This window comes from Symphalangus syndactylus, chromosome 14 (assembly GCF_028878055.3).
Source record: "Symphalangus syndactylus isolate Jambi chromosome 14, NHGRI_mSymSyn1-v2.1_pri, whole genome shotgun sequence".
NCBI classification, from domain to species: domain Eukaryota; kingdom Metazoa; phylum Chordata; class Mammalia; order Primates; family Hylobatidae; genus Symphalangus; species Symphalangus syndactylus.
Genome location: NC_072436.2, coordinates 56,019,633 through 56,033,158, shown reverse-complemented (window position 1 = coordinate 56,033,158; position 13,526 = coordinate 56,019,633). Strand labels below are relative to the sequence as shown.

Sequence of the window (13,526 nt, the reverse complement as noted above, 5' to 3'; positions counted from 1 at the left end):
GCCGGATGAACTGTTCTAGTTTTTCCTGATTGTCCCGGCTGGCGAAAGTAGGGAACAGGTGGAGCCTGGGGCCTGCAGGGCTCGGCGTCTGCTGCAGAACCTGGGCCATGGAAGATGGGCTGTGAGTGTGCTCACCACAGGGACTGTGTCCACATGGCCCAGGGGCCAGGCCTGTCCCCCAGAAACCTGCCTTGAGACCTCTGGCCCCTTAGACTTCAGTGTTTCAGTGCAAATGCTGCCTCAAAGCAGCCCCAATACCCCACCTAGAAGGATGAGCCAGTGATTTGGGAGACCAAGAGGCAGGAAACCATCCCACCTTCTCAAACCCGTCACCACATCTGTTGCTGGAAGACACCAAGTAAATCCCAGGGTTTTAATGAGGCACCATCAGGCCAGCCCTGTGGGGTGATGGGGACATAGCTGGGTTTCCCTGAGCCACTCTATTGGGGTGGGAGCAGGAAGACAGGAAGATGGTGACACTGGTTCCTCTCACCCCTAAGTCTCTGAAGGTCCAGATAGCACTGCTGGCGAGGTTTACGTCCGCCCACTCTGGAGAGAAGAGAGAAGTGAAGGCTGTAGGTGGTGAGGACAGGGAGCCACTGGGCACAGGCTTCTCTCCTCTTGTTTAAAGAAGCCCAGGGAGGGATAGAGCTCAGACTGGACAGAAGACCCTCTGTACTCTGCAGCCCGCCTTCCTAGAGTTGGGTTGTCACTGTCCAGCAGGGGGCAGCAGCCACCAGCAAACACCACTGCCTCCAGGAGCCTGGGCTGACTGGTTGGGACTCACGGAGGATCCCTTCTTCCTGGGCGGTGGCCTGCAGGAACTGGAACAGCTGCTCTGTGTAGCCTGACTTTCCGCAACAGAGAAGACCTAGACCTGTCACCCAGCACAGACAGAGCCTGCCTCAAGGACTGCAAGGGAACAAGGGCCTCACCAGTATCGGGCGGCTGGCCCTGGCGGAGGAAGGCGGCAGCCTGTGCAAAGGCCTTGAGCAGCGGGCTGAGCAGGCGGCAGAGGAAGAGAAAGAAATCTGGGCAGTGTGACTGCTGGCTGAACTGGAGGGGACAGGCCAGGGTGAGTGCAGCTCCCCACCGCCTCCCTACCACCTCCCTCCAGGGGCAGCTTTTTGAAACACACCCTGAAGTACCAGCCCTCGGCCTCTTCGAAGTCATCACTGTCATTATCAGTAAAGTCCCCACTAGGTTTCCACAGCAGCTTTCTGTTCACTGTCACCCTGTGTCACAAGCTGGCCAGGAGCCTGGGGTCTAGTGGCCATGGAGCCGTTGTTCTCTGACAGGCTGGCCTGGGATCAATCCTACATTCCCAGACCAGGTACATGCAGGTGAAACCAGTAAAAGCACACCTAGAGACCCAAGAGGATGGCCAGAGCCATGCCCCAGCACCTGCTGGGCCAACTTGCAGAGTGAGAGGAAGTGAATTCCCACCCTCAAGGGCAGTAGCCCTGTGGCCAAGAAATGTGGGGAGCAGGAGGTATGCAGAGAACCTCAGAGGCACACATGTCCAGTGCTATCCAGAGAGAACACACACAGAACCGGGGCATAGGTGGACATATCCCAAGGTACGGGGAGCAGAGGTGTGAGCTAGGCTTCCCCAATGCAAGGCCAGGGGCTGCCCACCCCCACAGCACACACAGGGCAGAGGAGGAGCCTTGGGCAGCTGGCACTCAGGGTGGGAGGCTGTAGAAGGCCAGGCTCCAGGCAAGGGTCTTGACTCCAACTGCCCTGCTTACCTCCGCAGCAACGAGGAGCCCGCACTGGATGAGCCGGTCCAGCACCTCCTGACAGTAGCAGTAGGAAGACTGGCAGGGCTGGGGAGAAAAAGGCACACCTATGGCCTCAGGAGAGCCAGGCACATGGGCAGGGGCCTAGCCAAAGGCAGGACAAGGCCAGACCTACCACCCAGGAGGTTTCAGAGGTAGGGCTTGGGCAGGGATGGGCCATTCCTACCACCAAGAAGGGAAGGCCTAGGAACCAAGTGGGCGGTAGGGGAGGCCTGACCTTTAGCAGCAGCAGATCTTGCGGCAGCAGGTGCATCAGCAGCAGGATCTGGCGGTACAGCTCATTCTGGCTCAGCAGCAATATACCCTGCAGCTCCCAGGGCCCCTGGGGTGGCATTCTGCCTGCCAGCAGCACCCGCACTGCACAGGCTGGGGGAGGAGGGTCCATTAAGAGGAAGGAGCTGCACCCTTCACCCCTGCACACACGTCCCACCTACCCCGTGCACCTCAAGACTCACCACCCACAGCCTCGTTCAGGAAGACGGGCAGCAGCTCAGCACTCAGCTGTGCCAGGTGTGTGAGGCCTGGGCCAGGCCGCGGCATCACCAGCAAGTCGCCCTGGTGGATGCGCAGCAGGGCCACATGCGCCCGCAGCAGGCTCAGTGAGTGCTGCAGCAGGCTCCGCAGCTGCCCAGAGAAGCCTACATCAAAGCCACGCAACAGTATCTCCTCTGTCAGCCAGGAGAACTCCCCCAGGAGCTGCGACAGGAACACGCCCTGGGTAGGCAGAGCAGGGCTGAGCAGCAGGGCCACACATCCCCACCCTCCCACCGCCCAGGTCCCCACCACATTGCACCCCCTACCTTCTGGTGCTTGAAGAGCAGCAGCGTCGCCATGATGGCCGTGCTCATCACCGCAGAGCTCCCCACACTGGCTGGAGTGGGGCAGGGCAGGGGATGGAGATGCTGGTTGAGTTGAGGCCCAGCAGCCTGGTCCCTCCATTATCTGGCAAGTCTTCCTAGCCACACATCCCAACTCCACCTCAGGGATGAGGAACATACACCTGGAGCATTGGTGTTTATCACACACAGGCTGAGAGCCAGGCCAGGAGCTGGGGGCCTTTCCTTGGATCTCATCCTGGGGCCCACACACCAACCCACAGCATCTACTAGAGGGGCACTGAAGAAGATACAGATGGATCTCCCTATAAGGGCCCTCTGCCGAGGCGCTGTGCTAAGCCCCTTACACAAATCATTCCACTCGGTTAACACCATCCCCATGCAAAGCTAAGGAGACTCTGCTCAGAAGGCAGGGCTGGGTGTGGCCTTGGGGAAGCAGCTGCAGCCTCCTGGCCTCAGGCCACCATCTTTGTGCATGCACTTAGCTGCTCCCTCATGACGGCCCTGGCTGCCTGCTCCTCCTGTAGGAGGAGGGTTCCATTCTTCTTCAGATGTCCCCGAGGTACCACAGAAGGCCTCAGGTGCAGACACTCACTTGGAATGGAGAACCCTGGTGACTGGCTGACCCCGAGAGAGGGGACGGTTCAGTGACCCACCCGCAAAGGCCCAGATCTGGTTTACCCTCACCACTCAGGACATGACAGCTCAGTCTCCTGACCAGGAGCTGGTCCTCTTCCTTGAGGGCCAGGAGAGGCCCAGTTATGGGGGTCCACTCCTGCTCCTTCTCAGTGTCTGGGACAGCAGTACTGAGATAGAGACACAGATGACAGGATAAAGGGTCCAAACACAAAAACAGCTTGTGGGAACGCCTAGAGCTTTCTAAAAGGTGAGGGTGTTTCCCCCTCCCAGCCCCAGGACAGAGATGGCTTCTATAACCCCCAGTCCCATCCAGGCCTCTGTGCCATATCCCACACTCAGAGTGTTGGCAAGGTAAGTGCCTGGAACTATTCTAGATGACCCCAGGATATTTGATGAGGGAGGGCTGTTAGTGTGTGTATATGGGGGATACATAAGCTGGTGCTGAAGGGCTGCTTGCCTTGCCCCTGAGACCGCACCCTCCCATGCCCCTACCATTGGCCCAGCACGATGGGCTGCAGTAGCTGCTCCAGGGTCTGCCTGCTGCCCCAGCAGCTTCTGGCACTGGCGATGTATTCCTGCCCAGGAGAAGGCTCTTAGGTGGCCTGCTCGGGCTGACCAGGAAACTTGGACACAGCCCACTGGAAGTAGGCAAAGCTATCCCTGCAGTGGCTTTGAGGGCCAGGCTCCCAAGAGGCCCAGGACACACCTCCCCTAGGTACTCCCAGCCTTCCCCAGCTGGCTCCATACCTGCAGGGAAAAGGGCTGAGCTAGGTGCACCCGGGAGCAGATCCGGCGGCTGCAGCCCCAGCGGCTCCACAGGCTTCGTATGACAGCCAGAGCTCCTGTCCACAGCCCCAGGGGGGCTGAGGCCTGCAAAGAGGGAGAGGATAACTATACTCGCCAAGGACACTGCTCTTGGGCGGACATCAGGGCTGCCCACCCATCCTGGTCTCCAGAAGTATCCTCTGGTCCTACCCTGCTCAGTTTTATCTCAGGCCCAAACTGGTGTGTGACTTTGTCCCAAACTCCTCTTTTCTTATCCATGACACAGGAAAAATCCCTCCCTATCAAGGTCTTCAGAGGATGAAATGAGATGACGGTAATGGCCTTGACAGGTGCTGCCAGATGATTGTGAGGACGATTCCTTTGTAGCCCCCGCAGCCCTAAGAGGGGCTCAGCCACAGGACACAATATTGTGCCTCATGTCTGGAGCTGGTGTCCACCTAGGGGCCCAAGGGGCTGGAGGGTCTCACATTCTCACATGGTCTATGTCACATGGTGCATCCGGAACCAGGTCATAGGTGAGGGCCACTGGTACCAGCAGAGCATCTGGGACGATGCCCATCTGGACTGTCTGCACCACAAACCCCACCCAAGCCTGGCCCAGGGCTGACAGCCGTGGCCCCAGAGCCCCAGGAGGTTCCTCCAGGAAGATGAGTAGGGGCTGCCCACTAAAGAGCAGCTGCTCTATGACCTGGAATAGGAGGGGTCAGAGGGGGTGTTAAGGTCAGAGCAGAAACAGACCCCTGTCCCCTTAGCCTGGCCCATATGTAACCACTGGGGGCACTCACCGCCTGGACCACAGCCCTTGCAAGGAGCCCCTCAGAGCTGTCCAGGGAGAGGTTGGCCTCTGGGGGCAGGAAAAGCCCCCCAAGCTTCCTCAGCAGAGCTCTGTGGGACATAGGGCAGAGCCTGATAAGGAAAGGGGCTCTGGAGATGTAAATGAATAAAGGGCTAGTGAGAGTCTCAGCTCCCCCACGGCCAGCCTGTGTCCTACTTGAATACCCTGAGGCGAAGCCATGGCCCTAGGCCCTGTGGCTGACACCTCCATCTAAGCCCCACAGGCTAGACTGCTGTATGGCTCGGAGCAGAGAGGCCAGGAAGAGGGCCTTTAGCAGGGAGCTGCTGCCAACACACCCCAATACACATCCCGCCCCAGCCTGAGACTACTCCCACGTATGTCTAGAGGAAAAAGGTTTTTACCTGAGGGCAGGGGAGCAGGCGCGGGAGTCCCAGGCCACATGGAGCACACCCAGGCCCTGGGAGAGCAGCACAAAGGGCAGCAGGATCCCGTCCAGGAGGGTTTTGTGAGTAGAGAGGAGGACAAGCGGCAAGCCCTGCTCCGGGGAGAGCCAGAGGGAAGTGCCAACCTGCCCTACCCTGAGGACACAGGCAGCCAAAGACCCAGGGCAGCCCCAGAGGGAGGGACAGTTCAGCTGCAGTGTTCTTCCTCTGAGCACATTTCCCAAAAGCAAAGGAGCCTTTGACAACTTTTAAGGTAACTGCGCTGATGCCCTGACGTAATGGTTGTTAAGACCATGATGGAAAGACGTTAGAGGAAATCCCGTGGGAACAGGGCCGTGAGACATAAAGGGAAGGTTGGCAAAGAGCAGGGGATTTTTCCCACCAGCTGACGGGGACTGGACTGCTGTATGGCTGGGAGCAGAGAGGCCAGGAAGCAGGACCAGATGGGGACTGCTCCTGACTTAAGGGCTTGGCCCAGCCTCTGCCCTTCTGCTCCTACCATCCCCATCCCAATGGAGGGCGGGCCTTACTGCCTGGGCGGCCTTCTGGACCATCTTCATCTGACCCTTGTGGAGCTGCACATTCAGGAAGAGGCAGTTAAGGAACCGCAGCAGCGCCCAGCTGAACAGCCTGGGGAGGGACACCAGGCCTGAGGTGCGGCAAGGAGTGACGCTCGGCCCGTGGCACTTGGAAGGCCGCCCAGTGCTCCTTAGGGCAGGCCCCACCACTATCCTCACTTTACAGAAGAGGAAAGTGAGACTCAGGGAAGCTACAGAACTGCTTCCTGGTAGTGAACGCTAAGAAGTAGCAGTGCTGGGACTGGAAGTTCTGACACCACAGTTCATGCCCACCAGACGCTGCTACTCTCCCACGACCTCATGGTACAGCTGCCTCACATCAGAATCAGAGCATCCGCCTCAATTTACCCTAAAGGAGACTAGAGGACCAAGCCTCTCTCCAGGCAGAACCCAGCCTGGTCTTTGCAAACTACCAGAAAAGGTGAAATAAAAAGGAAGGATTAGTGATAGAAGAAGGAAAGGGGATAACTGCAGGGGCAAAATCCGTGGTGGGCAGGTGGGTAGGGTTGTCCCCCCAGCCCAACAGGAGGACAAGCTCTATTTAATTTTTAAGACAGGGTCTTGCTCTGTTGCTCAGGCTGGAGTGCAATAACACAAACTAGGCTCACTACAACCTCTGCCTCCTGGGCTCAAGCGATCCTCCCACCTCAGTCTCTCAAGTAGGTGGGACCTCATAGGCATGCACCACTGTACCTAATTTTTTTGGGGAGACGAGATGGCCCAGGCTGGTCTGAGTTGTCCAGGCTGGTGACGAGCTCCCGAGCTCAAGCGATCCACCTGCTTCAGCCTCCCAAAATGCTGGGATTACAGGCATGACCCACCACACTGGCCTGGGACCAGCTTTAATTTAGGACAGACACATAGCTGTAGTAGCAGGGAAATGTGGAGGATAAGCAGCCAGTCCCCATGTGATGGCTTTTATCTTTCTGTAAAGCATGAGATGGGGAATCAGTTGACAGTGGATAAGTCTAAAAGGAGCAGGCTAGGTAGGAGCTCTGGAGAGTGCCATGTGTGCCTGTGACATTTGCACTTAGCAAAGAAACCTGTCCACTGGTGTGTGTTTCTCTGGCAACGCTGGGCTGCTCAGATGCAAAAAGAAGGTAGCGGGGGGTCATGCCCACGACTCCCTCACAAGAGCATTATTAGAACCCTGAGCCTGCAATCTCAGCTAGGCTCGGAGGGAAGGAAACACAGAAAGGGGGGCTGACGGCTGATCTCAAGGTAGGCAGATCAAGGGACTAGAAATCTTAACGAAGTCAAGGAATTGTCACAGCAGAGGGCTGGTCAAGGTCACCAACAACCTCTACTTTCTGTCTTTGCTCAGTTAGCCACTCAGCACTTTCAAGACAGCTGAGCTTGACGCATGCCGCCCCAAGCCCACCTGCACTCAGGGACTCATTCATCTCCTTGGCTTTAAACATCATCTGTATGCTAAAGCTTTGCAGTGTCTCTGGCTCCAACCTCTCTTCTGAGCTCCAGGCTCCTATATGCAACTGCCTCCTCAGTGTCTCCACAAGCATGTCAGGTACCAAAACTCTCTCTGTCCAAACTACCTTTTTGGGCCAACTCACTTCTCCCAAAGCCTGTTCTCTATCCATACCACCGGAAAGTAGGCTAGAAATAGGGCTGTTCTGTAACTTCTTCCCTTTCCCCTCACTGCCCCTGTTCCCACCATCCAATCCATCAGAGTCCTGTTAATATTACCTCAATCTCTCAATCCACTTTTCAACCTCTACTGTTCACCATCATCTCTCACCTGGATTAACAAAAAACAGCCTTCCAGATGCCCTTCTGGTCTCCACTCTTGACCCTAATTCACCATGTCGTCACTTCCCGCTTAAAACCTTGCAACTGGTTTTCACTGCACTTGGAGATCTGGTGCAAGTTTGCACAGCCTTACATGATTTGATCCCTTCTGCCTCTCGATTTCACCTCCCACAGCTCTCGACCCCCCACTTGCTGGCTTCCAACCATGTCAGCTTCTTGAGCAAACCTAGTTCTTTCCTGCTCAAGGCCAAAGCTCAGGCTATTCCCTCTAGCAAGACTGTTCCCCTCATTCTTGTACCCCCAAGGGTGGCTCGTTTTCCTCCTCTTGGCCCCAGCTTACAGTCTCTTCGTCCCCTTCCTGGTATTCTGTCTCAGCCCTGTTCCTTCCTTCTTGCAGCCACGCGTATCTCTGTTTACACCTCCATTTCCCTGGAACAGTGCGCTGCATCTAACATAAGCTCAGACCTGTGCTGGGAAAATGTGGGGATGGGAGGCGGTGGTGAAGGCAGGCTGCAGCCCACTCTGGAAAACACTATCCAGCAACCCAGGAGGAGAGTCCAGCACTTTCCCAAGCCCGGCCAACACCCACTCTCCAGAAGGACAGAGTCCCCAGCCCAAGGGTGAGTGCCCCTCAGCACAGTTACCTGACCAGGAAGGGATGGGGTAGGGCCTGGATGTGACCCAGGATGCGCTGTACCTCCTTCTTCACAAGATCAGGCACCTGGCCTTCCCCAGCACCTCCTGGGACCCTCCCTGAGAGGAGGTTCTGCACCCTGTGAGGGGGTTGGAAGGAGTGGTATGAGGCTGCAGCAGGGCACGGCCTCCAGTCTTCACTCTCCTCCTTAAGGAAGGGTCCCAGGCAAAGCTCATGCTCTAGAAGCCTTGCCCCAGCCAGGCCTCTCAACCACCCCTACCTAGTGTCATTGCCATCCCATTCAGGATCCCAGAAATGCCAGCCAGACCTCACTCCCTGCCTCCTCACCCGGTGCTTTCCATGATCTTCTGTGGGGCATCCTGGCAGGGGGGGATGTGCTGCTCCAGGGACCACAGGAAATACAGCCTTTGAACCAGCCAGCCCCGAAACCTGGGCACAGCTCCCAGAGCAGGAGGGAAGATCCTTCAGAGAGGGTCCACCTCCACTAGGACTCACAGAAGGCTATTCAGTCAGAAAGGGACCACACCCCCAGACCCATGTACTAGGAACACCTGAGCAGGAAGGGGAACTGCCTGTCCATCTGTGCCCCTTTCCAATCCCTCACCCTGCTGAGTCGGGTACAGGTTCACAGCCTGAAACACGGTGGGCAATCCATACATGCTCACAGAAGGAACTGCAGGAGAGCTCCAAGTCTGCCCCTCCCTGCAGGCTTGTGTATGGAACAGAGGACGGGGCCCTTCTTTCTCTATCAGAGGAAGAAAATGGCACCAAAAAAGCAGGGCCCCAGCAGCCCTGCACCCAAGGGGCCCTGTCCCCAAGCCTGCTCCAGTCCTTAGCTCTGACTACCTCGTGTTCTCCTCCTTCACCAGGATCACATTGCAGAAGCCTAGGTCCGTTATGCTTCTGTGGAAGAGGGACTCCTGCAAGAGAAGGGGAGAGACAGCATGTCCTGGGGGGCCTTTGCAAACTGGCAAAGAAACGCCCCTGTACTGCCCCTCTGGCTCTGCCTGGTGGCCTGCTAAGTCTTCCAGGAGAAAAGATTACAGCACAGTATTTCGCAAAAGGTGTTTGACCCCAGATCCTAGGCTGGCTCAGGAAAAAGGGGCCCATGCTCAAAACTGAAGTGCTGTACCCTGTACAGAATCACCCTCTTTCAGAATGGCATATGAAAGTCTCCAGGAAGTTATCTTAATAGCAGAGGACACACAGTCCGGGTCCCTATGAGAAATCTGTGCCCCCTCACCACCATCACATGACATGAACCAAAAAAGAGGTCTTCAAGCATGCGCTGAGTGCTGGGCAAGTCTGAGTGGGTGATGTCCGCAAAACTGAACAACAAAACTGACACAGGCCTGATGAGAACCCAGCCCTCTGGGCACACCCTACCACCACTTAGGCCCCTCTGTACTTCTCCCACCCAACTCTCCCAGGCCTGGGAACAAGCTACCGCCCAACCATACAACCAATACTAGTGCATCCATTCCCCTGAAAGATAGAAGCAGAGGCGTGGGGCAGGGAAGAGCCAAGCTTGCAGGGACATAAAGGAAGCAGCTTCCCAGAGCTTCAGCTCCCAGAACCAAGCTTCCTGGCTGGGGCCTGGCCCTACCATCACTCACCCAGCTCTTCGGGGTGCAGGTCTGGCAACAGCGACCCACAAAGGGGCGATATTTCCCCAGGAATGGGGTGACAGATGCCAGCTTCATCCCAAAGCTTGAGGACCACAGGCTAGTCTGGAAAAGGTGATGAGGAGGGATGAGAGGACTCAAAGTCCTTGGCAGGAGAGAGGGAAAGATGTAGCAACTGAGGCCCTAGGAGTGAGCGGCACAGCAGAAGGGTGGCAGAGCAGAGAGGATTTGAGTAATGGGAGGAGCCACACTACCTCTCGGTCACTGGGGCTGCTCCTTGGCTGAGTTTGGCATCTGCCTTCCAACATGGTGGCCATGAGAGCCTAGAAGAACCATGAACCAGTCACCTCTGGCACTCTCCTCCCCACAGAAACCTGAGCCAGGGAAAGGTGCAAGGATGGGGCCATAAGAATCTGAACTATAATCTAGGGCCTCCTGCGGTAACTGCAACCCCCTATCACAGGACAGACAGATATCACTTCGGCCATCAGGAGTGAGAACCTAGGCTGGAAACTAGGGGCTGACTCACATCAAGGCCCTGCCCCAAACCCAACTGGTCCCACAAAGGAGCCAGCTGTCCTCGAAAGGTCTCACAGTATCCAGGTCAGGGCCCTCCTCAGGCCAACATGAGGGGGATCCGTTGTCTTACCATCCACACCAACCCGGCCATCTCCTAGCACAGCTGGGGGCTGTACCGGAGATGCTGATCCTTTCTGTGCAGAGGGAAAGAATGAGGGCTGGATTGGAAGGAAGGAGGCACGAGACTGCCAAGGAGGAAGAAGACTATCGCCATGAGGCCACCAGGTCCTACTCAGGTGCCCTTCCCCTCCCCACCAGGAGACAGCTCTGTAACCACCCAAACATTACGGGAATGTGGGCTGGCTAATAGAAGAGGGACAACTCAGGGTCAGAACACAGTGGCCTACTCGCAAGGAATGAGCATCTAGTTGGGGACAAGATAGATTTTTCCACAATCACTCCCCTCGCACATTAACGTTCTCCACAGAAGACACCACTTGTATCTCCTCAGCCCCTCCTTCCCACCACAATATTTCCCTGAACTAATAAATATCTATGTTCCTTCAAACAGCACTGAACGCCTCCTGGCTCAAAAATTGGGACCTAAAAGCCCCTCTTCCCTATTTCTCAGCACGACCCTGATGAGTGGGCTGGTTTAATCATATTTCCCCATCCCCAACACACTGTGATCAGGCCCATCTAGGAGCCTCTCCCTTCCCAGCCACCCACCCAATTCTGCCCAGGGTTCTAAGTCCATGATGCTTCTGGAACACACTCTAGGCCCTACTTCTCTTCCTTGGGTTCCCCAGCCCAAGCCTGCCGGGCAAAGAGCCATTCGAAGCCCTCCTCCAGGGCTATGGTTTCATCTCCCTACGTGGTCAGAGTGTCCTGAGAGCACGGGCTCATCTCTGTATGTCCAGCCATCCGCCCTGCATGCAAGAGGGAACCAGGAAGAGCCAGCTGACCCACGGTAACTTCCTCCCAAGAATTCTCCAGGTGTGTTCCTCCTTTCCCCAGTCAGCTCAGTTTCCAGCCATGAAGCTAAGCAGTAATGGCATCAGGATCCCTGAAGTGCCCAGGGTCTGGGGTGCCATGGAGGGCTCATCCCAAAGGCACTCTGGTATCTTGAAAATGTTTGCATAGCCCTGTTCACAGACACATGGTACAGGAAGCCTACAAACCCAGGCCTGCTTTGCAAGGAGGGTGTCTGTCCCCTAACTGCAGACCATCCCCAATCCCAAAATCTACCCCACTAGATCTGTGCTAGCTGTACGGAAGCAGAGTCAAAGCCAGGGTGAGGGGTAACCTCCCTCTGCCAATTAATGACTCAGCTCAGGACTCCTACAGCAGAGGATGCAAACTGGCAACCAAAGGCAAATTCAACTCACAGATACATATATATACTTCTTTGGCTATACAATGTGCTAAAACCTTATGAAGTAAAACCAACATTGAACAGCAGCGGGCTTGTTATATATACGTTTTTTTTTTAAATCAAATTTTCTAGTCGCGGTTATAGTGGAAAAAGCTGAGCTCTGGCATCTCTGAGCACACACCCCACAGGGCCCAGCTGGCTGCCACTGTCCCTTTAGCCCGACAGCAGGAGCCCTCCCGTTTGCCTCCACCTTATCACTGACACCTGAGCCTGTGCACATCTGAGCGTTCAGCCCTTGATCAAGGGTAAATCTCTAAACCTGCCCCCGTTTGGAATGCTTGTGCCCTACAGAGAGCCGCAAGAGAACTTCACCTTCCGGCTCTGCTCAAACATGGCCTCAGCACCCCACAGCCCCCGCCCAGGGCCCCTCAGGCCTCAGCTCCCTCGTCAGACCCGTGGCAGGCGCTCCCCGAGCTACCCCAATATATGCGAAGGGCACCTGCCCCACGTCAGGTCCTGGATGCCCCCTCTGGATATAGGGGAACGGAATGCCGAGGAAGAGGCAAAGCGGGGCTCTCGCAACACCACGCCCCACAAGGACTCATTCCCGCCACAGGCTCCGCATGGCCGGTGCTCCCTCCCTTTGGACTTCCGCCCAGTCCCCAACAGGCCGCTCAGACCAGGCTCTTGAAGCAGGAAAGCCCCTGGATGATCCCGGTCCGCTTCTGACCTGGCCTCACCGGGGAGCGACCACCGCGCCTCTGACCTCACACCAGCCGCCAACTCCCGCCAAAGCAGCAGCTCCGCAAAGCCGCCAGAAGGCGTTGACTTCCCAACGGAAGGAGCGGATTGCCCACCTCAGCGCGTCCGGGCTCAAAGACAGCCACGAGAACCAACTGGGACGCTTGCTGGGCCCGAACCCCTGCCCCACGCTGCGTGCTACTGTATGTGGCCACGTGGTCTGTGCTTTGGGTGGGGTTTGCCCCACTTCCCAGTCAGCCTTGGCCCGCGGTGCGAGGTGAGTAGTCCAGGCGGCCGCGAGGCCCCAGGTGCTCGAGCTTCGAGCAGGGACTCAGGCCAGATTCTGATTAAAGAGGTTATCCCAGGGCTCACGCTCCTCCAAGCTGGGTCTTGGGGCTACTTCTTGTTCAAGGTCTAGCAAAATTCTGAATTGAGGACAATTAGGAAGGAGAGAAGATAATCCAGAGACAGTTGCAGTCATGAAAAACAAGTCAGGCCTCCCAGGGTCATTTCCTTTGTTAATGTGAAGCCTAGACCACAGTCGGGGACCTCCCGCAGCCGCGAGGTGCTGAGATATCCGCTGGGCCTGCGGCCAGTGTGTTCACTCGTGTGGTTGTTTGATTAAGACCTGTCTCAGCCCTAAGCTCCGCGTGCACAAAGACCTTATGGGTTCATTCATGTTGTAACTGTGTTCCCAGCACCCAGCAGGAGACCAGCCAGTGGGAGGCAAGCAGTATAGAACAGATGAACGTGCGAATGACTGTGCTCTCTGTTCCTGCCCCCATGGAATGAGCCAGCCTGACATGCTAGAGGATTCCACAGTTCCAGAGCATGTGACACACGTGTGCCGGAGCAGAGCCACACATGAGCCTGGCGGGGCCCAAGAGAGCACAGAACGTGTTCACATCCTCCCTCGTCTCTGACTCACCAGCCCTGATGTGACTCCCACACCCTGCCCCTCCGG

The 13,526-nt window shown here is 56.6% G+C and overlaps 2 protein-coding genes across 2 annotated transcripts in view; one reads left to right on the top strand and one right to left on the bottom strand.

Annotated features, from left to right (window-relative positions):
* The window catches only part of LOC129461886 (fumarylacetoacetate hydrolase domain-containing protein 2B), an 83,939-nt gene that overhangs the window by 11,070 nt on the left and 59,343 nt on the right, over positions 1–13,526 (top strand). The gene's annotated exons all lie outside the window — the stretch shown is intronic.
* On the bottom strand, positions 360–12,692 carry LOC129461884 (glycerol-3-phosphate acyltransferase 2, mitochondrial-like). The gene is made up of 20 exons (XM_055241347.2): positions 12,588–12,692; positions 10,577–10,640; positions 10,182–10,250; positions 9,919–10,032; positions 9,149–9,222; positions 8,630–8,731; positions 8,292–8,420; positions 5,833–5,932; positions 5,261–5,394; positions 4,849–4,948; positions 4,539–4,751; positions 4,025–4,147; positions 3,770–3,852; positions 3,326–3,444; positions 2,603–2,673; positions 2,258–2,498; positions 2,020–2,168; positions 1,752–1,829; positions 788–847; positions 360–549 (listed from the first exon to the last, which is right to left on the bottom strand). Exons 2-20 carry the CDS (start codon positions 10,595–10,597, stop codon positions 535–537), a joined length of 1,995 nt encoding a protein of 664 aa, XP_055097322.1. The 5' UTR covers positions 10,598–10,640; positions 12,588–12,692; the 3' UTR covers positions 360–534.